Source organism: Vanessa tameamea, chromosome 19 (genome assembly GCF_037043105.1).
Source record: "Vanessa tameamea isolate UH-Manoa-2023 chromosome 19, ilVanTame1 primary haplotype, whole genome shotgun sequence".
Taxonomy (NCBI): Eukaryota; Metazoa; Arthropoda; class Insecta; order Lepidoptera; family Nymphalidae; genus Vanessa; species Vanessa tameamea.
In genome coordinates, this window is record NC_087327.1 from 2,563,483 (window position 1) to 2,587,400 (window position 23,918).

Below are 23,918 nucleotides of genomic sequence, written 5' to 3' on the forward strand. Positions count from 1 at the left end.
AATGTTATTGTTAATAATGCATTAGTAACTGTCGCATAAGGGTTATTTCATAATGTCTCTAGAGACACATACTAGACAGTAATGACTGCTGCATAATACATATATTTAAGCATCACTAGCAAGCTTTTGTCTGTCTGATTTTTTGTTTCGTTTCCATTTCGATAGGCTTTTGTTTTTTTTTTATAACTTAGAAATAATAAGGCTTTGCAAAGTTTTTTAATTTTAAGTATATCTACTACTTTCAGTTCATAAACAAAAAAATGATTTTCATTATGATTTATTATCTGTAATTTTTTTAGTTTTGTAACGATCAAAATTGATAGGTCCATCTATATCCTTCAATATTATCACTCACTTTATTGGAATACCGAAATTATTGTTTAAAATCCTAAGTTATATCTTCAAAATCGCATGTCTTTAGGAGACTTTATTAAAATGTTTGGTCGATAAACAGAATCGGAAGCTGTCCGCAGCTCAGCGGGCGACGAACGCGGTAGTGAGTGCAATAGCGATGGAGACGCGACACTCGACGCGCCCGTCTCTGGCGCTTCGGTGTCTAGCTCGCCCCCTAACGAGACCAAGGTATCTGATGCTGACCAGTGGATTTGGTATCCAGTTTGGTGGAATTTCGATATTATTGCTCTACAAAGTGACCAAAGTATACGTACGAAATGCTTTGTCCATGTATCGGTGTGATGTCGTCGTTTCCGAGAGATTTGTAGAATTATGAAATAATAATGTTATTGAGTATAAAATAAACATATTTACTTCAAAGGTGAACGGACTCAATTCAATATGCAATCTTAAAATATTTTCAGATGAATCTTTAAATACGGATTCACAATGGGTTAATGTTTTATTAAATTCACAGGAAGACAAAAGATCTAGACTTTTCCGGAGCGCTACGAGCGGAGGAAACTTGACACCGGCGGCTGCGGCGCGCAAGAAGAACTCGCTTATAATCGGCACGGAAAGACCTCTCTCCGTACACGACCTTCCCGCGCAGAGCCCTACTACACTTGAGGTACACTTTTGATTGGGTAGCTTACACAATATACGATTTTACATGATCATTTAAAAAAAAAAACGCCACCTGAGTTGGCTCAGCGATAATACTGGACATGTCGTGCAGCCGCGCCGCACGATGCTGGAACAGGTGAGCCGCGTGCTGGGCGAGGAGGGCCCGCTGCCGGAGTGCGTGGCGCTGGTGCCGAGCGGGCTGGCGCGCGTGTTCCAGGCGCTGGCCGTGCCCGCCGTGCTGGCGCCGCCCGCCGCCGCGCCCGACGCGCGCGCCTTCCTGCACGCGCTGCTCGCGCGCGCCGCCAAGCAGTGAGTGGCGCGCCCTGTCGTCGTCGTCTATTCCACGAAATACTCGCACCTCATTGGATGATGCGCGCGGCTACGAGATAACTCCGACACGCGAGAAAGTATTGGGCCGATGAAGGTCACGCGCATTAACCTATGAGCGCAATAAAATATACATTAGTGGAACCAATACCAGTAGTACCACTACGATAAGCAAGAACGTTCATGTAAACAACTTATGCAAATATTGTTATAATTAATGTTCGCTACAGCGATAAATTTTCGTTATGCCGTCCAATTAAACTATTAAAATACAGCGCTAGATCGCTCATAGAGAATAGTTTTCTTGCGAACAAAACGTCATCAGCTTACGCTTTTCGTTCATCGTAATGGGACAAAATGTCATCCCAATGGATATGACGGCTTGGAGGGTGGCGTGGGTTTGGGCTGAGTTCAGTCGAAAGGACCGAGCGTTCGGCTGTGTCCGTTTTCCCGTAGCACAGATAATACTCGATTATAATAGATCCCCCGTCCCGCGTGCGGCAGGGGCGTGCGGCGCGGCGTGCGCGTGTGCGTGTGCGGCGGCGAGGCGTGGTGCGCGGCGGCGCTGCGCGCGCACGCCGAGCTGGCCGCGCGCCGCCACGACGCGCCCGCGCTGCGCTTCTACATCGTGCCCACCGGTACGGCTGCTCGATTGCGGCTCCCGCTATGCGCTACTGTATTCGTCTGTCAATAATATTCCGTTGCTGGTGACTTTGTGTACAATGACAAACGTCTACATAGCTGCCTACTTCAAGAAATATAGTTAATTCATTTTTTAGACTTAACACCGTCTTTGCAACGAAACAAACGAAAGGTTGTCCACCAATTTGCTGTTTCGTTTTCTTTTTTTTTGTACTAATTCTATGAGAACAAGCGCCTGTACTAGGCCGAGCCCGTGTCTCAGACGCTAGTCTCTTCCGATGACATTATACAATTATTTCACGTTAGTTTCACTACAGCGAATGCGAACTTCAGCAAAAAATTAATGTTTATATATATAAGAATTTAATATAAAATTAGAATTTAGTTTTATCCTATTAATATCTAGCATGTGCCCAATTTTATTTATGTTGAGGTGTCCATGGTCGGTAGTGATCACCCTCCATCAGGGGAGACTCAGGCCCGTATGTTATAAAAAAATATTTATCGCTAACAATAGCCTCGCCGTAGGTCCCAACACGATATCGCGATCGCTCGGAGCGTCGGACAGCACCTACGCGGCGCTGTTCTGCAACGAGACCTGGAACTCTCTCTGCGAGCGCGCCGCCGACGCCAGCATGCCCGACGTCGCTGAGATGTCGTCTAGGATCGCCAGGTAATATTCTTCTTATATTTATAAAACGGCTTTTTTAAAAGGCCTACTCTGCTTGTCTGCCTACACTAAAACAGGTAACACTTGCCCAGACGCTATGAACTGGAGCTAGTTGCTACCGATATGACAGTTATTTAACCGTAAAACGTTACTTGGTGGTAGGGCTTTGTGCAAGCCTGGGTAGGTACCACCCACTCATCAGATATTCTACCGCCAAACAGCAGTACTCAGTATTGTTGTGTCCTGGTTTGAATTGTGAGTGAGCCAAGAGACATGACACCTTAGTTCCCAAGATTGGTGACGCATTTGTTATGTAAGGAATGGTTAATATTTCTATAACGCCATCGTCTATGGGTGGTGGTGACCACTTACCATCAGTGGCCAATTGCTCGTCCGCCTACCGATATCATAGAAAAAACCAACAATGCGATATTCCATTTTGAAGCTTTTACCGATTGTGAACACAGGTTTTAGAGGATGTGTATTAATAGTAGATTACCAATTGTTCTTTACCATTACCAATGATCGTCAATTGTATGACAAAGAATCTCACTTTTGAAGAATCCAACCCTGGTTCATGTGTCTTGGTAACTAATGATGAGAAGTAAAGAGCTTCGAAAAATATATCGGTCATGCCGTCCGCGTGGGTAAATCACTGTTTATAATTTTATTTATTGATGATTCTCTATATAATTATTTAAATTTCCAGGTATTTAAATAGCATCGGTCCAGTCAACAACATACCGATCGGCGAAGCCATGGTCGCTTACCGGGATAAGTCGGGCGACGAGGACTCAAGTCAGACATTCGTACCCTTCATTGCGGTAATAATAAGTTTTATTTATTTATTGCATTTTTACTTTAATTTATCTACGCATTCAATTTATTATATTACAATGTACTAATTATACGTAAAGAAATTAATGTTTTCGTTTTGAAAATATTGATTTTATTTAACATTGATGATACAAATCTCAAAATTTCTTGTTAAATAATGAAAAATAGTAAATGTTACAAAATTATCATAACTCTTCGTTGGCAATGTCTTGTCTCGGCTGGGTCTCAGTATCGACCGGTGACGCCGGCAAAGCCAGTCGTGTAGCGTATAATAAACGAACGGAGCGGGTCCCGCAGGAGGTGCGCGTGGGCTGCGGCGAGGGCGGCCCGTCGTCGCTGGAGCTGGACGAGGGCGGCTCCCCGCCCGCGCGGCCCTCGCCCCCCGCCACGCCCGCGCCCGCGCCCGACGCCGCGCCGCCGCTCGCGCTCGCGCGCGCCGAGCCGCTCGAGCTGCAGCTCGACTACTGGCCGGTACTCACGCGTGCTTGTGCATTCGATTAAGATAAAAAGACGCCACCTACCCAGGCTATATGCTAATATGTTGTATTTCAACATCGAAATCTACGCAATGTCTTGGATATTAGAGTATAAACCGTATTATTGTAAAGTTTATTAAAATTCTTATAGTAATTTTTGCGTGAAACAGGCATCCACACATCCCGACGAGCCGTTGCATTTATAATAATCTAAAATACATCCAAAAAAATATTCATATAAAAAATTAAACTTAGATTAGTCTAAATAACTTCAAAATAGGTGCATATAAATAGTGATTTATATGCGCCAGGTGGCGGAGGGAGCGAGCGGTGCAGAGGGGGGAGGGAAGGTCACTTTGAAGGGTTCGTTCCGCGCGCTGCTGGTGACCAGGCACAACCACCATCTCTGCATCACATACCTCACCAAGGAGAAGAAGCAAAAGAGTAAGAATACTTTATCATAGTTATACGTTAATATACTAATTTATATTTTGCGCTTGTATGTAAATCTACCGCGTACAGGTTACTATCGATTTCACAACTTTTGCGGTACAATGTTTCACCATGAACAGTACGAGTAAGAGAACTGAGATTATGTGATTATTTTTGTATTCCAGTCATGAGGCTAGGCAAGAAGAAGGAGAAGAGTGGGGAGACGGAACCGGGTCGCGCGCAGACAGTGGAGGGAGTAGCGCGTCTCATTTGTTCCGCTAAGGGATCGCACAACTCGCCACTTAAAGGTAAGTTGTTTAACAGGAACAGCCCATAAATAAATCCACTGTCATTCGACCACACAGATTCGATGGTTGTCGAACAATCGTGGAACAGTAATTTATCCGAGAAATGCAAGTTTTCCCACGTTATTTCCTTTATCACGAAGTTCAAGATTAATATTGTGAACACAAATAAAACACGTGATATTCCTTGGTTTTCTGGCTGGAGCCTGCGATGTTCGGTTAAAATATGTTATTATTAACGAACAATTTAATAAAAAAGAAAAATTTTTTGAGCCGTAGCTCAATTGAAAAAGTAAAAAAAAATATGACAAAAAATAGACAAATTATACTTAAAGATATAGACAAATTATAAAAAAAAAAAGATTTGATACGCAATGGCCGCAATCGTGTCCTAAATAGGGGTACCATTCAGCTTCCAAGTTGGGTTCCAAAACCAATGTAGTTGTGACGGACTGTGACAATCTGTCTATGTTAAGGTGTAAAATAAATAAATATTTTATGTTATTAATCTATGACAGCTTTCTACATTTACATTGTTTTTGCCCAGGTTCTTCGTTCTGTTAATTAAATTGTATTCAAATGAGTCATTTAATGTTATAATATAAAGTTAATTATACAATGAAATAGAATCAATAATTATTTTCATCACCAGTATACATCGACGGCACGGAATGGAACGGCGTGAAATTCTTCCAGCTGTCAACGCAATGGCAGACTCATGTGAAGACCTTCCCCGTGGCTACGTGCGGAGCCCCCCTCGCTCCACCGGAGACCTAGGCCTCCGCCCGTCGTACCTCAGTCGCCCCGCTATGGTTTCCTAGTCTCAGAACCGTCAGTGGTTCGATGGGCTGCATGACATCATGAGTAATCTAACCGAAAGCGGTTCGGTTACGTCGACTTTGCGAGTCGTAATATACATGTACACGGGATTTGATGGAGGCCGATGGGAATATGAGGCTTTTAAAGAAGCCGTCTGCGTAATTGTGCTTACAATCTATAATTACCATTCATTACTGAACGAATGAATGAACGAACGTAATAAAGGAAGAATTGAATGATAGTGATTTTTATAAAGTGAAACTTTCAATCAATTCTTCTGCTGTTATTTATACGTCACTGTTACGCCGGCGACCTTAATAATATTAAATGTCCAAATTTAATTCAATAATGTTACTGTACCCCTTCTATCTGTAGCGTTACTTAATATATCGCTGTCAAGCTGCCATGGTTTTAGCTAAGCTTTTGTAGTGTAACATTGAACTCTATTTCATATAAAATAGAGTCCAAGTTCCGTCTTAGAATTGTAGCTTTCTCTAATACGTTCAAGTTGCATAATGAAGGCTCAATATCGTTAACTATGCATTATAGTCATTTCATAGTAGATAGTACATTATTTATCGTATAGGTATTCCGCGTACTCAGTATATATCGAGGAATTTATGGTTCGTGACATTTCCATGTAACGTGTAGGTTAGTTGGTGTAACGGAGTAAAAATTACGAATTTTAATGAGTATTGTCGGCGCATATCAGATAGGTTCGTGCTGCACTGCGAGCGCGATTTTAATTTTTGTCTGTGATTTATGGATGCGGTTTTTTTAGTGCGGCGATAGTCGATTGGTCGCTAATGTTTTTTATATATTTTATATGTATATGCAGCGGTTCGTTTTCGGTAGGGAAGCAATAGCTTTGATACAGTCATGTAGCGTTTTTAATATATTTAAGAATATGAAATGTAATCTTTCCTATAAATCTTAGTATACGCGATCTTTCAAATATGATAATTATAATATATTTCGCCAATAAGTCGTGGATAATTGGAGTATGTTATTTAAATATAAGGTTGGAACGATTCGTCAAAAGTCAGTAATGTAAGCCAGATTACACGACAAAATTCCAAAAACGCTTAATTTTAAATAAAAAAAAACTCCGGCTACACAAAATGAGATATCCGGATATATCCGGTTTGCAATGAAGCTGCTACAATAATTCTAATAATTCTGCTAATTCATGGAACTTGTGATCAATGTTGTCTGAAAATAAAGTTTGTGCTTGCTAGTCTCTTATTGTAGAAGTACCTAAATCGTAGCAGCGAAAACGGCTCGTACGAAATTCGAAGTGTCACTAGAACGTGTAGCCGGGCTCTCAGTGCGTTGTATAACGGAATCTCTTTCCCTCTTAAACATTTCGAGCCAGCTTTAAAACCTAATTTGTTATAATTCGATAGCAATAATAAAAAATATTCCAAAAAATGTATCCAGTAAATCGGTGTTAATTCTAATTCAATGTGTTTAGCTATGTGTGGTAGAAAAAAACTGCAACGAAAAGTCTTCGATTAATTTAAATTTTTAGAAAGAGTTAAAAAAGTTGTGTCCTTTGTTTCAGTTCTGTGTGGCTTTTGTATGATCCGATATATTTATACCACGGCTTATGGGTTCTATTCGCAATATTTTATGGCATTGTAGTGACATGGTGCGCTTCCACTGAAATAGTTGGCAACTTCTGTGTTAGCAACTATTTTTTTTATTGTAAACTATTCAGTCAAGTAATCAAGGATGACAAAAGAATGTAAATTATTTGTTGCCAACTTAACTTACAGAATCTTTTGACAGTATCGCTTGTTGGCAACACAGACGTTGGCATTTTTCGTTTTGTGGAGATGCAGTATTAGGTAAAGATGTAGTAGGGTCGGCTCAAGGTGCTCTTCCATTATTTGTTTTATTCAAACATTTTACTGCACATTATAAAAGTGCCAAATTTTTACATAAATTTAATTTGCCGATTCAAATTAAATAATTAATCTTTATGTTAAATCCAAGTGTTGCAAGATGTTTAATTACATTTGACTTTGATTTTAGTACCTATAGATTTTTTCCATTGTTAACTTATTATTTTGGAAGACGCTGTGTATAATAAAACTACTCTTCAATATTGTTTGTTCAACTCTTTATTATAATAATCACACAAATTAACTTGGACAATGGTCGGTGTATTTAGATATGTATGTGAGGTCAATGTAACGCTGTTAGCATAAGATTTATATCAAATTGTAGAAAACTGTTATAATATATTAAGGCCATATAAGATGTATACAAATTTAACTTTAAAAACACTCAATATAACGTTATTTTACAAAAATAACAATTGATATATGTATATGTCTACATATGGCCAATTATATCAATAAATTGTATTCATAAGCTTTGTCGTGAATGTTAAAAAAAAAAAAATGTTTTCAAACGTGTTATGAAATATGTTAAACTGACAATATTAACAAAACATGCACAAAAACGGTTTAAAGACAGATAATAATAATTTTATATAATACGATGGTAAATATTGAATTCTTTCAAGAATTTCTCTTTATTATCTACAAGACTCTGAAGGAGTAAAGAGATTGTGCATATCGATAGCTTTATATTATACTGTTTCTATATCAACAGGTATTTAATTTTCAAATTCTACTTGTAATACTGCAGATGTTCTGTTGCTGATCTTTGTTCATAATTGTTGTAAATTAATTCAAATGCAAGACTTAACATTCATGTATCATAAATTTAAGTTCACCTCTGAACTTACAAACATAACATTAAAAATTGCAATAATCAATTAAATTTTATATAAACCTAATACTTTAATTGTTCTAAATTTGAATTTATAACAATATGATTTTGACTATAAGTTACTCATGTAATCTGTATTGTCTGTAATAATCGCATTTTACATCTGCATAGTGTGCTTAATTATAGTAAAAGGTATAAAGATGGTCTAGTCTTGTTTACACATGCATGTATCGATAAAACTTGATTTCTTTTAGTTTTAACTGCTATTTCATTGAAAACTATAATTTCGAAAGTGATTTCTATTATTGAAATTAGTAAGTTGTATTCAAACAAACATTAACATTTTACTTAGACAATATCACAGAAGATAAAAATTTGTCTAGCCAACAGAATATTTTAAGAGTTTTTTCATTTTGTTGTCAAATTGTTTTAATTGCTTGTTTAAAATGTATATTTATATACAAAGGTTATTTATTTCGAAGCAAATAGCAGTTAAATCAAAAATAACTCAAGTTATATAGTCCAAAGTTGTTTTAGAGGCCTAGCCAAATGTTTGAGTATAACAGCGGTGTAAATTTACGTTATCTTCATTCTAATAGTAATAGTGTACTTTGATAATAAGCTATGAAATATATTTAGTATAATTTTGATCTCATAACTGCTGACTGACTTGGCGATTAAAATTTTCTAATTATTTAGCTGTATGCTGATATTAGAATGATTTAATTAAAATGTATTATAAGAAGGTATTCAATGCAACTTGTAATCATTTATTCGATAACAATTATTATTATTAATCATCACAAATATAATTTGCCTGAATAGATGGCATTAATATTCTTTAGTTTAACGGAGAGTTGTTAAGTTGATTTATTTAGTACAAAAGTATATTACATTTATGTTATTTATAATACAATTTTATACATCAATTCAAAGTAGTGAAGGTGCAATAAAAGGATGTCTTACTGTCATTTGTTTAACAGAAGATTAATTTGTCTATCTGATAGTTATTTCACTTCAATATGTTTATGCAAGAAAATGAGATTTATTATTTAATCACAATTTGCAGTATGATTTGTATTTATTGTACAAATAAAATTTTGCATTAAATTATTGTATTATTTAATAAATCCTTTGGCAATAACTCAAAATGAGTTGTGAACCTAGGAACACATTTACTATTGCTATTTTCCATAGTCCTTCTTCACGCGATAACTTAATTTTATCATTTCCTTTTGAATACTAGTTAAATTATTTATGACATTCTTTCTTTAAATATTTATTATTGTTGCGTTTACACTAAATAAATTTTAAGTAAAAAAAGATTTAGTTCTAATAGTTTTTCTTTTTGATACGACATTGAAGATCATCATTAACATTGTCATAATATAAATAATATGATAAGTTTAATTTGAGAAATGTTATTAAATTACATATATATTTGGATATAAAAGTATATATATCTATTAGTAAATTTAAATCAGTCATTTATCAGCATGTAAAATGTGCAATATAAGAATATAAACTCATATCATAAAAAGTGTATATTTTTATAAAATTTCCCTTAGACTTACAAACCTTTAAACAATAAAAACTTGCCTCTTAATCCATTTTCCCCCCCAATTCCTCCTTCAGGAAGCACATATGATATGCCATCTTCCTGCTTTTTGGGTGAAAATTCCCATAAATTATTATTACTCTTATCCAATTCATCCAGAGTCCAAGCAGATAAATATCTTGACTTTCCATGTCTACAAAGAACATAGACATTACTTGGGTCGGCGGTGTAGCTGTTGCCAGGATCTTTGACTATAACTATCCCACAGACGAGAGCCCAGTGAGCAGTATGACCATGACGTAAACATGGTGAATGATTACAATCAGCGTCATAACTGGTGTTTTAATTAAGAATATATATTTCTTGTTTATTTATAACTTATATGTTATATTAATTATAATAGATTTTAACAATTCAAGGTTTGTGATAATAAAAATCAAAACTAATTGATAATATCAGACATGATTTAAATCAACAGTACCTTGCTAAAATAACTTAAATATTACAAAGGATACGCAACCAGTAAAGTAGCACCATTTATTAATTCAAGTATTATTTTTTCACAAAAGATACCACCAGTCTTTACATAACAGTTTAGGTTCGCAATTTCTGCTAAACTAATAGCCTGTTCTGCTAACTTAGCCATATCTTTACAACTGAACATTTCTCCATTATTACTGTAACCTTTCATTTTAGTAATATTTAGCAGCTCCTCAGGTGTGACCTCTCCATTTAATAACATGGATAAAGCAACTAATCCGCACGTTGGTCCTATTTGCATAATTGACTCAAAGTTTTTATATTTGTACTGAAATGGAGCTTCATGTAAACATATATCATTTTTAGCACAAACTTCCCATAGCTGGGGTTCATAGGCTGCCCATTCACAAATATCAGAATAGCTAAAAGTAGGTGAAAAATCTGAAAGTTTTGGAGGTGAGCTTGAGCTGACTGGAAGAGGCGGCGGAGGTGGTGGTGGCGCAGGTGGTATCGTACACATTTTTTTATAAAATTCTTATATTACACTTCTATTTATAAAACTCATAGTTCCGATTTCTTATAAGGACTTTGATAGTAAGTTCAGTTGATAAATATTAAATAACAACAATTCATTCATTCTTTTTGACATATATCAGCTGATAATTTTACTAAAAAATTACTACCTGTAGTATTTAAATCTGACTATGTTTTTTACTTACAATTGTTTTTTTTTTTTAATAATATCAAATTAATTTATACTTGCGTTATTATTGTTATAAATAAAACTCTATTGAAACGAACCATTTCGATTCATTCAACTATTAATTATGAACGCACGAGATGGCATGTCGTACTAATCGATTCTTGGGTGTGGTAATAATATTCATTCAAAAAGTCGTTCTCTTATCATTCTCATTCATTATCCTCATCTGGCAACTAGCAACTAGCGCTAGCGTATGGCGTTCAGTTGCATAGAGGTGGAACATAATTGAAGTTATAAAGCGAGTGGTATAATTTAACTTATTGACGCTAAGTGAAAGTTCCCTAATTACAAGACTGGTTTGAGAAAAACACTTCATCATGTCGGAGACACGGAAAAACCATCTTACTATAGATGGGGGTCAAATTAAAGAGACGACGGACGAACATGTCGCCTCTTATAAACCTATTCCGGAATCTGATGCAGGTACTTAAATTTAAAACATATTATAAATGTTAAAAAACACGTTTTATTAAGACCGAGTACATTATAATTATATATCTAATCGAAATTAAAAAACAAAACAGTATTGATGAAGTTAAGTATGGTGTATATAATACAAACGCTAGGCAATAACTTATAATTTAAAATGAATTATTATTATTAAGAAAAATGAATATCGGTTTCTTTGTTCAAAATGTATTTATTTGACCTTATCGTTATCAGCTGATCCTTGACATAATGAAAGGTGCTGTTTTAAATGTCAGATTACGATTCGCCACCCGCATGAGCTGTGTCCGAATACAATATAGCGCTGCTAAAAGCAATAACAAATAATATCTTGCTCACTTTACCGACATTCTAACATTGAACGTATATAAAATAAAATTAGACTTTTGTTACCTATGTTGCCTAAAAATATGAAGTATTTGAATTTCAATTGTATAATATGGTAGAATTAACCTCGGTCGTGTTATAAAGCGCTTTCATTGGACGAACTTTCGCATAGCAGCGCCATTTTGTTGTTAGATTGCTGACTGATGCAATAAACGGATTATTTTCAGTTTTTATAACATTTTGTTTTGAAATTTGCTACGAAATTTGTATTTTAAAAGTGCACATTATTGAATTCGTTAAATTTACTAAAATATTGAATATTTTATTCATACGAGGCGAAATTACTTATTACTGCAACTAAACCAATGAATCAAGGAAGTCCTTATGAATGTCAATTGAAAAATGGGCCATACATGACAAAAATGTATTATTGTGTTTGCTGCTTGATCCTTATATGATACAATATTTATACAATGAAAGAGATTTTAGAAGATAATTGTGACTGAAGGGTTTATTTTCAGTTCATGAAATTGAATATATTGAGGCTGATACAGAATATATGCAGTTGAATCAAACTGAGATTATGGAGACACCTGATGATCCTGACGACCACTGGGACCATGAGAGCACTGCCGGGATGTTGGCATTATATTTACAAAATATAGATAAGTTTAGAAATCCAAAAATTAGAAAAAAGAATGTCTGGGTTGATATTGCCAACGCAGTAGGCAAAGGACCTGACAGCTGTGATAAGAAATTTAGAAATTTAAAACAAACTTACATTAGGTTATTAAGGAAAAAAAACAGAAGTGGTGTAACAGCATTTAAATGGCCATATTTTGAAATATTTGAAGAGATTTACAGTATTGACGGTGAATATCAACCCGAAATTCAGCAGAAATTGCAAGAGGGAACAGCAGATAGAATAACAAAAGCATTATTAGGTATGAATACATCGACGAAATTTGAAGAGACTACGGAGAATGGTGAAACTTCAAATGGACAAAGCGATGAAGTTAGGAGAAAATTATTAAGAAAAAGAAATGCTGAATTTAGAAAAGCAACACTAGAAATGAGGGACAGACAGCGAGTTGTCGAAGAGAAGTTAGATAGGTTAATAAATATTGTAGAAGAATCAAATAACATACAAAAAGAGAGAAATAGATTGTTTCAACAATTTCTTGAGAATTTAAACCAAAATCATTAATTATACAAGTTACTATTAGTTAAGGATAATTTTCATTAAAAAAATAAAACTAATTTGTGAAATTTTAGTGTTTTTATCTCTATTTTATTAAATAGTACTTTGTTTTACTAGATATATCTATATGAATAGTTCTTTTTATTAACATATACATATATTTTTGGTCTTTTTCAAGTCCGGAATAAAGTTAATAAATTTATTTAAACTAGAAACACTACACTTCAGGGCCAGATTCATTGTGTTGGGGCCCTTAGGCAATGCACTTCTCGTGGACCTTCTCTTTAACCTTTCTTAACTTGAAATTTATTTTTATACCGCAATTTTATTAATAATTACGATGTTTTTGACCATATTAAGTAGTGATGGAATAACTACACTAATCAAATAAAAGAAATATTTCCTTCTATTTGTCTTAATTCAAAATTATCGGCGTACCCAGGGGTCTCCAGCCTAGCTCTAATAAACATGTATATGAGTTGGGAAAATTTAATATATTCCGCAAAAGATCGAGAAAAATAAGCTGCAAAATATAAAAAGGCATATAAATAGTGATGTTTCTTAATTTACAGGTGCATAATGTCAAGTAATAATTCATCAGGATATACTTTAACCTTAGAATATTAATATATATCTAGATACTGTGCTGTACTACAAAAGAACTAAAACAAACGGCAGCTACGTTTGACACTCGCCCAACATCATACTACTTTAATATTCTGCGTACTTAGTAGCTCAACTGGCTCAGTGCTCACTGTTCATCACTACGCGTTTTCGCTTTGACAGTCTACTAATCATATAAATAATCAAAGATTTCAACCACATTTAGAATTATAATGTTACTTAAACTAAACACAATGGTTTTTGTTTGTTTGAATTGAAAAGAGCAAAACAATATTTAAGAAAAGCATATTATAGTTGTCTCTGTGATAAAACAGACATATTATATTATAGACTAGACTATAGTTCAAAAGTATTTTAAAAAATTATATTTATTAAATTAAGGACTGAAAAACATTCATTTTATTGAATTAATCCTTAAAGAAAATGTATGTGATCGTAACGTGACGTGGGGCCCAGCTAAGTTGATACATCGAAATTGATACATCAAAATAAACAAAATTAGCTAGCGCACAATTTTCCTAGTCTTTTTTTATCAACACGAGCGATTAGCATGCCATACTCCTGGGACGACAGATAAAATTAAACACGTCAAATCTAAGTCGCCACTAAAATAATATTATCCGGGTATTTATTTCTGCGTTGTTTAGATACAACACATTATTTAGTATTATTTTGTTGCATAATTGTTGTTTCAAGGTCGTCCCTTTTATTTTTATGCTTGTTATTTAAATAGGGCGTCGAGATTTCTAGGGCTGGCGGCCATTATATTTGTTTCATAAAGAAAAACAGGATGGGGGCTCATAAAGGGGTGTCTCGGCCTTGAGGATCAAGTTTCTATTTGACTATATTATTAATGGTAAACCATGAATAATAAAATTGCAAGTCAATATAAATAGCTGATATGAAATATCACTTAATGCTTTTAAGATATAGATTACTTTATAAATTAAATCAGGCATATTTCTATTAAATATTTTTCATTATAATGACTATAGCAAGGTATGTTTATAAGTTCAGTTTGTTTTTAACATGTTTTATGTTAGATATAGGAACATTGCTCGGCTAGTCTATAGTGGCTTGGTTTTTCCGCTACACATCTACCACTCAGTAAATTATAAATAAATTAATGTAAACAACGAATGTTATGGCAAAAGATTTGTATAGTAGGAAAGAAACCAAAACCAAAACACTTCATGAAAGTTTTTTCTAAGCTAAAATTAAATTTATCAAAATTAAAATAAAATTATAATTATTTCAACTCCAGGGTGGGTCAGAAGCTATATAAGTGGGTTGAACGCACCCGTACACGACGCCTACGTACATAATCTCTCGATCTAAATACTTCTAATTGAAGCCCATTACAACAGTAGGTTTCTTCCACACAATATCGATCCGTTTCGATGGACGACTTTCCATTAGTGTTCCGTATATTGACAAAAGAACTCGCGTCTTGTAGTGTTCTATTTTTTTAATAAATTCATCGAAGAACTAAGCAAAGGTAGGTGAACATTATGTTCCATTATTTATTACTTATCTATAATTTTGTTAAAATAAACACACATATTGGATTATGGTTTTTTATTGTGTTTATTTAATTAGGTTATCATAATAAAATACTTATTTTTAGCCTTTTTTACTTATACTATATTTCCATACTAATATTATAAATTTGAAAGTAATTCTTCTGTTACGTTTTCAATTTGATGAAATTTTACCAAATCTCATCAAATACAAGAAAGCTTGAACCCTAATTAATGACATAGGCTACTTTTATACCCAAAACCTACGACCTAACACGCGGAATCTAGTATAATCTAAATTGTGTATAATGTCTGTCTGAATATCAATTTAAAATATTTATATACCTTACATAATATCGATAAACCATACTCTTTTGAAATTCCTGAGACAGAAGAATAGCAAAAAAATTTTTTCCTAATAATTAAGCTATCTTATCTTGACCTAAATTACCTTTATCTAAAAAACATACTTAGAATAATAGTAAATAGTATCGGTTACCTAACAATATAAAGTATTGTCTTAGAAAAATTATTGGTCATTGTTTAATAACATCATCAGTCCTCCATTATTAGAGATGTATTTGTTGTGATGAGGTAACTTCGCTTCTATAATATATAGCCTACATACTGTGGTCTATGATTGAAAGAGCACAAATCAATCGATACTTATGCTTAATATGTTATTGTTAAATGGTGTTTTTTGTCGGAGACTCATATAACTGAATATATACTGCAATAAGATCATTGAATTTTTCGTAAATCAATTTTTTTGTAACACAAGCCTACAGTCCAGACTGCGCAGCATTCCTTTTGTTTCTTGGAACGCTGATGTCTTGTCAAAATTGAGGAACCTGTTTTAGGGATCGGGCTCAGAGATTCGTTATCCGTATTTAAAATAAATTCTCATCTTTTATATAATTAATAATTTTATGTTTTTTTTTTGTATGAAATGAAGAAAAATTTAAAAGGAAACGAATCAAATAGTAACTCGTCTCGACGAATTATTTACATTTCGTTTCATACACCTCAGACTAGACTTCAAAATTATAAATTTAAAAAATAACCATATGGTTTCAAAACATCCCTTATACAAGCTCTTTCAATATACAATATTTACATAAATAAACTTTATATAAATTGACTTTGAAAACTGTTTAACGTTTACAAAAGGTTTTTCAAAATATTAAGATTTTTGTTCTTTTTTTTCATTTGCTTTTTAGTTGTAATTGATTATTATCATTAAGTTATATGTTATTATTAGGTTTTTATATACAGTGACGTAATACATCACTATTGTAGAATAGGTACACGGCTGAACGGCAACGATTATGTTTCGATTCCATTGCGATAAACTGCCAATTTGTTAGTTGAACTGGGCCCAGGTCGTTTATCGAGGAATGGTAATGGGAAGGCTACTTAAATGTATAACTCACGATTCAATCCTTACTAGCGACACAGTTGCCATAAAATTATTTACCAATCTTGAAAACTTTACTGGTAATGAGAGTTTCTTGGATATATATAACCAATCATTCAACGTAGATTAGGCAGATACATATAATAAATGACGCTAGAAGAAGAATAACATGCCTTTCGAAGTATATTATCATCATTTGACATCTTTGGAAATGTTCACTTTATTACAATTTTACGAGTATTTTGGTTGTTTTGTATTCGCCCTGTAACAAAATAATTCAGAAGCGCTTATAAAACTTTACTTGATTAAGAATCGTTGTTTGTTTTTTTAATGTCATATCATTCGTTTTCGTCACAGGCTAAATAAGGCAATTACATAGGAATAAATTAGTCAAAGCGCTTAATAAGTATTCCACAGTTCAATAAATAGATTAATAACACAAATGACAAAATAAATACTTAAATTAAAGTCACGGAACCAAGCCGCGTTAGTCGGACTCGTTCGCTGATATGTAATGTGCTTTTTGTTCAATTCGAGTTCGTCGACCAAGTCTCAATATCTTTGAGACCAGCATCGATTGCGGACGTGTTGTGAGTAATTATTATAACTGCCAATATTTATATTTATATATAAAATATATAGGAAAAGTATATTAATTCAAATTGTATCTGTTTAGTTCGTATTTCCAGTGTGTAATATTTTTTTTTAATGATTATATTGGCTGATACTTAATAGATGTCTTTAAAGATGATAAATAATTAATCCCGAAACATAATTTCTGTAAATTTGAGAGAACTGCAAATTTACATTTCATGGCGATAGCACATTGATTTATTTTACGCCGCTTCGCTTGGTTCGAGATGTGCAATATAACTTCAATCAATAAATTTCAGTAACATATTTTTATTTATAAATACATAAAAATAACATGCATTACAATTAAGATTCACGTAATATTATGATGATTATAAACTAAAATATTGTATTTGATTTGATAAAATTTTGATATCGATATATTGTGATCGTTAAAAACAGTTTAGCAATTCAGCAACCATTCCATGAAAGGGACAATAGGATTAATTTAATGTGACCGAAGAAGCACATGATCGAACTGTTTCGTCGTTCACATTAAGGGTGCGGTTAAAACTACGAACGTAAGGCTTAAATTCGTTTACAATATCTTCAACTATAACAAAGAAAGCTACTCTTAATTTTTTCTTGATATCGAGATTCCAGTACTGTATAGGTACACCTCCGTTATGAAAGGTAATTGGGCACGCGGTCGTTACGACCGTTAATATCCCTTATGGACTATATAAATGGACTTATGAGACTGATCTTTCAAATAAATTGTTCTAATTTCAAAACTATTCTGAATACAAATATACGATATGAATAAGTGGATTAAATCGCCAACTATACGTAAAATGTACAAGCGTAATGTATTTAAAAAATAAATGTAAATGAATTACGTAATAATTAAAAAAAAAATGAAACTAAACCAACGACACTTTAACTTACTATGTGATATATTAAAGTGAAATAAAATTTGTTTTTCACAGATTTCCGGACGTCTAAGTCGAGTCTCCACAAGTCCAAGGAGAAGGTTTCATCCGACGGAGCTGAGGAAAAGCTGTTGCAGAAGGAGGACGAGGCCAAAATAGTGACCCGAGTAGACATGGCAGAAGCCAAGTACGTTGTCGGAGATCACAGGAACGGTGACGCGAAGATCGAACTCGATGCTAATAAGAAGGTAAGCAAGTCGGAAATATATTTCATTTCTATGTAATGTTACCATACCATGTTTTTGTATTGGAAAGTGTCGTTAAACGTACACGTAAAAGGGTTACTGCAATGTTTCGTATTCGCAGCAATTCTCCGGCCTAACGAAGGAGGAGCTGATGAAGTACGCAGAGGACCCGTTCTGGGTGCGTCTGCGCTGGTTCATGTTCGTGTTGTTCTGGGCGCTGTGGCTGTGCATGTTGGCGGGCGCCATCGCCATCATCGTCCGCGCGCCCAAATGTGCGGCGCCGCTACCCAAGACTTGGTAACTAGTTTTAACTAAATTAGAAGGCCGAACACCGATTTCTAACTTTAAAAACTTTAACATCTGTCTTTCATTTCTCAACGTAAGTTTAAATATCGATTTACATCAGAAATTGACGAATTTTCATATAAATTTCCATCCCCCATTTAACCTTAGGAGATGAATCTCTGCAGAAAACTCTTCTCTGAGCTCACTTACGTTCCATAAGAAATTAATTCTCTCAAACCCTCCGACTTAGGCTATGCGTTAGTCAGTAATTTTTTTTTTTTTAAATTAGGTAATATTTAGACTTGTTACCTTTTTATACGTAAGCTGTTCAAAAAATATTTGTATAACGAACAGAAAAATTTATTATTATTTTTTGTATTTTCGTCCAGTACTTCCCGAACAGGCTGGCTGTCAAAGGGCTATCAGTCTCTGTTCAATTACCATAAGTGCCTGTTTATATCAATTATGATGAAGCTTTTGTCTGATGTATGTTGTTTCATCCTAGGTATGAAAAGGGCCCATTGGTTGACATGTCTTCCGTAGAAGATTACCGCGAAGTGGAATCAGCGTTACCTTTAATGGAGAAGTCGAAAGTGTCTGGAATATTCGCTTTCGTCTGCAAAGATTCCTACGAGGTCTTGGATGACCCGACTTGTATCGATCAATTCAAAGAGTTCGTTGCTAAAGCCAAGAAGTTTGGAATCAAGTGAGTTAGAAATGTTTTGGTCTTACTTTTTGTAACTGCTTTTATATTTTAGTTATAACTTTCTACAAGTTATAATCTTTCTGTCAACGTTGATTCTACATTCGGAAGAAAGAGACACCGTTGTTTTATTAATCACACTCTTAACAATTATTAATAAGTATATGTTAAGTCGTAATTGTATTGTATTTTCATATACTTATTTGTAATGCATTTAATTAAATTGTTTGTTCACGGATGAGACTAATATATATATTTATTTTTAAACAGAGTGATCGCGGACCTGACTGCCAATTTCGTGTCGAAGACCCACAAGTGGTTCCAGCTGAGCGAGAACCGTTCCTCTGAGTACAGCGATTACTTCGTCTGGGCCAAAGGTAACGAATATGACCCAGAGAAGCCTTCAACACAACCAGAACCACCAAACAAATGGGTGAGAATAGATACAAACTTTGTTATATAGAAAAAACCTAAGAAATGCTTTAGATATATATATTTTTAAGTTTATTAACATGAAAATTAGTTTTATATAATTTAATAAATAAATAATTATGTTAGTTAAGTAATTAAATAAAACTGTTATCGTATTCTATTGAGCGAAGTAAATAGTATATTTAATAAAAACATTTGTTTCGGTAAGAATAATCAATAATGTGCTATTAGTCACTCAAAATTCAATTAATAACTCTGATCCGAACCATGAATCACACTCGAAAACACTCGGACTCTAAACGCACCACCGTTTTTACAAATATATTTTTGCATGTGTACAAATGTATTCTAATATGTAATTGCGATATTTTTACGAATAATCTTTTTGTCTTCAAAACGTAATCGTTGAGTTTTAAACTTGTATACCTCTCTCAATAAATTGTCAATCTGACGTAAACATATTATTTCAAATCGGACGTGTGTGTGAGATGCTCGAATTAGTGCCTTATTGCCTTTATAACAATACGTGAATGATTCTTCATTACAATATTGACTGTTATTTGCAATGAATTAATATCTTAATTAGATAATAATATTATGATTTAAATTAATAGGTATCGACATTGAACGAGCCCGCTTGGACCTGGAGCGAAAAACGCCAGGAGTTCTACTTGCACATGTACGGGGAGGACCAACCAGACCTGAACTTCACTAACGTGGATGTAGTGCGTCAGTTCGATGCCGTTATCAAGGCATGGATGCAGGCTGGCGCTGATGGGATCAGGTAATGATTGATAATACGACTTTAGTATTTTAAGATAATATATTATAGAGGCGTTAGACGAATATTTTAACATTGTAGTTTTTTATACATATAGTTGAAATGTTTTTATTTACCATTGACAAATGGCAGTCTTAATTTATTAAATTATACAATATTCTAGACAAAACCTAATTTAAGAAATTAATTGTAAAGTTAAATAAATATTGTCATTGATACAAATAATCTGTAATCACATAATATTATTCAATACTATCCAATATCTGACATGCGTCAATTCAATCGGATGAACGACTAATGACCCCATATAATACGGACGCAGACTATAGTTTTTTAAGTCTGAGCGTTATCCGAATAACAGATGTCGAAATATTGTCTGGATCGAATACATAACTCCGGTGTCTGCGGTTTCAGACTGCAGCACGCGCGCGAGCTGCACGCGAACAGCTCGCTCGGGGACGAGGTGCCGGCGGGCGGCGGCGGGGCGGGCGGCGCGGGCGGCGCGGACCACACGCAGCGCGCCTTCTGGCGCCTGCGCCACTCCGCCGACCCGCCCGCGCTCGACCTGCTGCTGGCGCACTGGGCGCTGCTGGCGCGCTCCGACGCAGGTCCGTTCACTAGCTTCTTTCCATTCCGTCTCCGTCTCTGTCTTTGTGTAGATTTTAAAATACAAAAATTAACCTTAACATACTGCCGAGTTAATGGCCAATCTGTCTGTGATCCGATCGTGCAAAATAGTATGTGTAGGTTATGTGTAATAATGACGACAGGCGACACGGTGTTCACGATCGCGGAGTCGGGCGCGCGACCCGAGCTGTTCGTGCTGAAGCGCAACACGAGCGCGCTGCGCCCCCCCGCCGCCGCGCCCCTCCCGCTGCGCGACCCGCGCGCCGCGCTGCCCCTGCTGCGCGCGCGCCTGCCGCGCTGGCCCGCCCTGCAGGTACTGCCCCAGCCGCTGCTCCGCTACCGGCCACTGTTGTAGCTCTCCCCGTTTGCTATTTATGAAATTTACCCTGTCAGCTTTTTAGGTAGATAAATTGAAATATGCCATGCAAGCCAATACTCCAGCAGTTAACAAAAACAGACGAAAAATTCAGTAGTTACTCTTATTCACCGATTAATATTATGTCGGTATGCTAATATATTTATTTATTAATTTAATTGGAGGACATACAGTCGTAAAAATTAATTTGATTTGTTAAAATTTTTTTCATTTGCAATTTTGTTGAAATAATAATCACTTGGCCGTGCTTGGTACAATGATCATCATAATAATAAAAATAAAAATTGTGAGCATCATTTATTACGTTTAAATTGCTTATATACACATGTCTTATGAATATATTTACATCATTTTAGTTAACTTCCGAGGATGGTGTAGACGAGGAACTGGCGGCGTTCGCAATGCTACTGCCGGCAGCGCCAGTATTGCAGCTACAGCAGCTCGGGAATAATGGCACCTCACCCGTTAGTATAATTACATATATATAAATATTATATATTTATATTATCAATTGTATTAAAAGTATTCTCCTTATGGCATCTTATAATTATGGTTAAACAATTTTTTTATTTAGTTATTTTTTAATTTATGCGTCTTATGTTCTAGCTGAAACTTTATTTACGTCACCCAAATGACTATTGTTTTAATTTAATAATATTATAGAGCGAGGGCCTGCTGCACGCCGTGTCGCTGCGCGAGGACGCCAGCGTGCAGCACGGGGAGTACGCGCTGGCCGCCGCGCCCACGCACAACTCCAGCCTCACCGTGCTCGTGTGCGTGAGGTCAGTACAGCTCAGGATCCCGGAGATCGGGTTCTGCTCAGAAATGTTATTAAGTTTTATTTCATGAAGTTCTTAATAGTAGCTATTATTTTATTTGAACTTACCGAGACAGATAGTAGAAACAACATATTATTTGAACGATACGATAATAAAATTAAGGTGTGGACGAATTGCTACACACGACGTAAGCGAACGCTTCCTTATATATACTGCACTCAAATTCGTCCTTGAAACTTGACTACGTGCCAAAAGTAAAATGACATTAGAGAGAATATATAAAAAAGGAAAGTGCTATTTTCGTTGAATGATTTCGTCAAATAATAATTCTCTGTGATATAATTTAACATCGGCGTTTCCCGTCGGCAGATGGAAGCGCGGCCACACGGGCTACGTGGCGCTGTACAACGCGGCGGACGAGGCCGTGCGCGCCGACGCGTCCGCCGTGCGCTCGCTGCCCGACGCGCTCGCCGTGCTGCGCGCGCCGCCCGCGCACGAGTGAGTGCCTCGATCATATCGTTATATCATATCTTCGGTTTCATACTTATCGGTGTATTGCCGCTGTTAGGAATGACAGTTTTTAAAGGCGAACCATAAACGAGTTTTTTATCTAGTCTGACACAGACTGTGATTCTGTCACATATGAGAACAAATATGAAATTCTGTCTGCTCCAGTGAGAAGTTAGCAGTCCCACGTTCTCTCTGGAGCAGGGTTATAAAATAACCTGCAGACCTTCTCTCTCTTAAGAGGAGAAAGGTGATGTGGTGATCAGCTATACTATTTACTTACTACTATTTACTTTACTATTTACTTTGAGTGATCTTGCTATATAGAGACTAATTGACACCAATAACAATTTTCCACAGATATGTTAAAGACTTGCTGGTGGAGAGTAACGACATCCTGATCCCGCCGCGCTCTTCCGTGATCCTGTCCTACGTCCCAAAGACAGAAGCCGAAAATTAAAACTTGTATGTTACGCGTTTGTTCAAGCTATTCCATTCCCTTTACGTCGCTTCAGCGACTACCTTGTTTTATAATTTGCATTTACTGTTATATTTTGTATGCGTACAAATAAAGTTCGATTGGCAATGATATTTGATTTTTATTTATATAAATGTTATTATAAAACCATGTTATTTCCTGTCTTTATGTGTGAAGGTATAAAATATATCATGCCTTAATTGGCGTTCTAAGACTGTATACAAAAAGCAGTAAAATACAGTAATTAAGTTAGCCAGAGCAGGTATCGGATAATTTGTTATAGTGATTATAAAGGTGAAATGTTAAAAGATATGATTTATACGGATTTGAAATATAAAAATATAATGAGAATAGTCTTAAACTTAGTTTATAAATATTATCTATGCATTATATTTATAAACTATTTATAAAGTATGAAAAATGTATTTTTATGCTAAAATTTAAAAAATTCACGACTGAATTGAAAAACGCTCCATCTTTGGCCAGATGAGGAATAATACGCTACATTTCAATGCCTTAAGATTGTAACTGTTTATTTTAATTAGGTATTGGCTTTAAGTTTTACCTTACCTTCGTTTTATTTATTCTTCTGA

General features: G+C 35.1%; 3 protein-coding genes across 6 annotated transcripts in view; 2 read left to right on the forward strand and 1 right to left on the reverse strand.

Annotated features, from left to right (window-relative positions):
* LOC113397073 (phosphofurin acidic cluster sorting protein 1) overlaps positions 1–7,252 on the forward strand; it is a 136,455-nt gene extending 129,203 nt beyond the window's left edge. For all 3 annotated transcript variants that reach the window (XM_026635223.2, XM_026635224.2, XM_026635225.2), the window contains 10 exons: positions 455–582; positions 872–1,024; positions 1,133–1,329; positions 1,852–1,985; positions 2,518–2,662; positions 3,369–3,483; positions 3,794–3,967; positions 4,284–4,416; positions 4,590–4,712; positions 5,362–7,252. In XM_026635223.2, the coding sequence (XP_026491008.2) occupies positions 455–582; positions 872–1,024; positions 1,133–1,329; positions 1,852–1,985; positions 2,518–2,662; positions 3,369–3,483; positions 3,794–3,967; positions 4,284–4,416; positions 4,590–4,712; positions 5,362–5,486 (1,427 nt within the window). In that variant the 3' untranslated portion in view covers positions 5,487–7,252. The remainder of the gene's footprint in view (positions 1–454; positions 583–871; positions 1,025–1,132; positions 1,330–1,851; positions 1,986–2,517; positions 2,663–3,368; positions 3,484–3,793; positions 3,968–4,283; positions 4,417–4,589; positions 4,713–5,361) is intronic.
* A 379-nt stretch (positions 7,253–7,631) lies between these two features.
* Positions 7,632–23,918, reverse strand: part of LOC113397075 (actin maturation protease) — a 174,694-nt gene continuing 158,407 nt past the window's right edge. Inside the window, exons 2-3 of the mRNA XM_026635228.2 lie at positions 10,344–10,902; positions 7,632–10,162 (exon numbers count right to left, since the gene is read on the reverse strand). Coding sequence (XP_026491013.2) covers positions 9,841–10,162; positions 10,344–10,828 — 807 coding nt within the window. The 5' untranslated portion in view covers positions 10,829–10,902 and the 3' untranslated portion in view covers positions 7,632–9,840. The remainder of the gene's footprint in view (positions 10,163–10,343; positions 10,903–23,918) is intronic.
* Positions 11,262–23,436, forward strand: LOC113397074 (uncharacterized). Of its 2 annotated transcripts, none has more exons than XM_026635227.2 (12): positions 11,262–11,494; positions 18,170–18,360; positions 18,479–18,654; positions 19,148–19,348; positions 19,616–19,778; positions 20,392–20,561; positions 20,973–21,166; positions 21,329–21,498; positions 21,918–22,025; positions 22,225–22,343; positions 22,710–22,838; positions 23,208–23,436. In XM_026635227.2, the coding sequence occupies exons 1-12, from the start codon at positions 11,389–11,391 to the stop codon at positions 23,305–23,307; spliced, it is 1,827 nt and encodes a 608-aa protein (XP_026491012.2). In that variant the 5' UTR covers positions 11,262–11,388; the 3' UTR covers positions 23,308–23,436. The 2 variants fall into 2 exon arrangements, with proteins under 2 accessions (XP_026491012.2, XP_064073898.1); XM_064217828.1 differs by lacking the exon at positions 11,262–11,494 and adding an exon at positions 15,020–15,168.

Bases quoted from the DNA above. Each gene is read 5' to 3' on its own strand.
- LOC113397074 (XM_026635227.2), top strand. From the start codon at position 11,389: ATGTCGGAGACACGGAAAAACCATCTTACTATAGATGGGGGTCAAATT. The intron at 19,779-20,391 runs GTGAGAATAGAT...TTAAATTAATAG, and splicing joins CAGAACCACCAAACAAATGG to GTATCGACATTGAACGAGCC. The intron at 21,499-21,917 runs GTACTGCCCCAG...ACATCATTTTAG, and splicing joins CGCGCTGGCCCGCCCTGCAG to TTAACTTCCGAGGATGGTGT.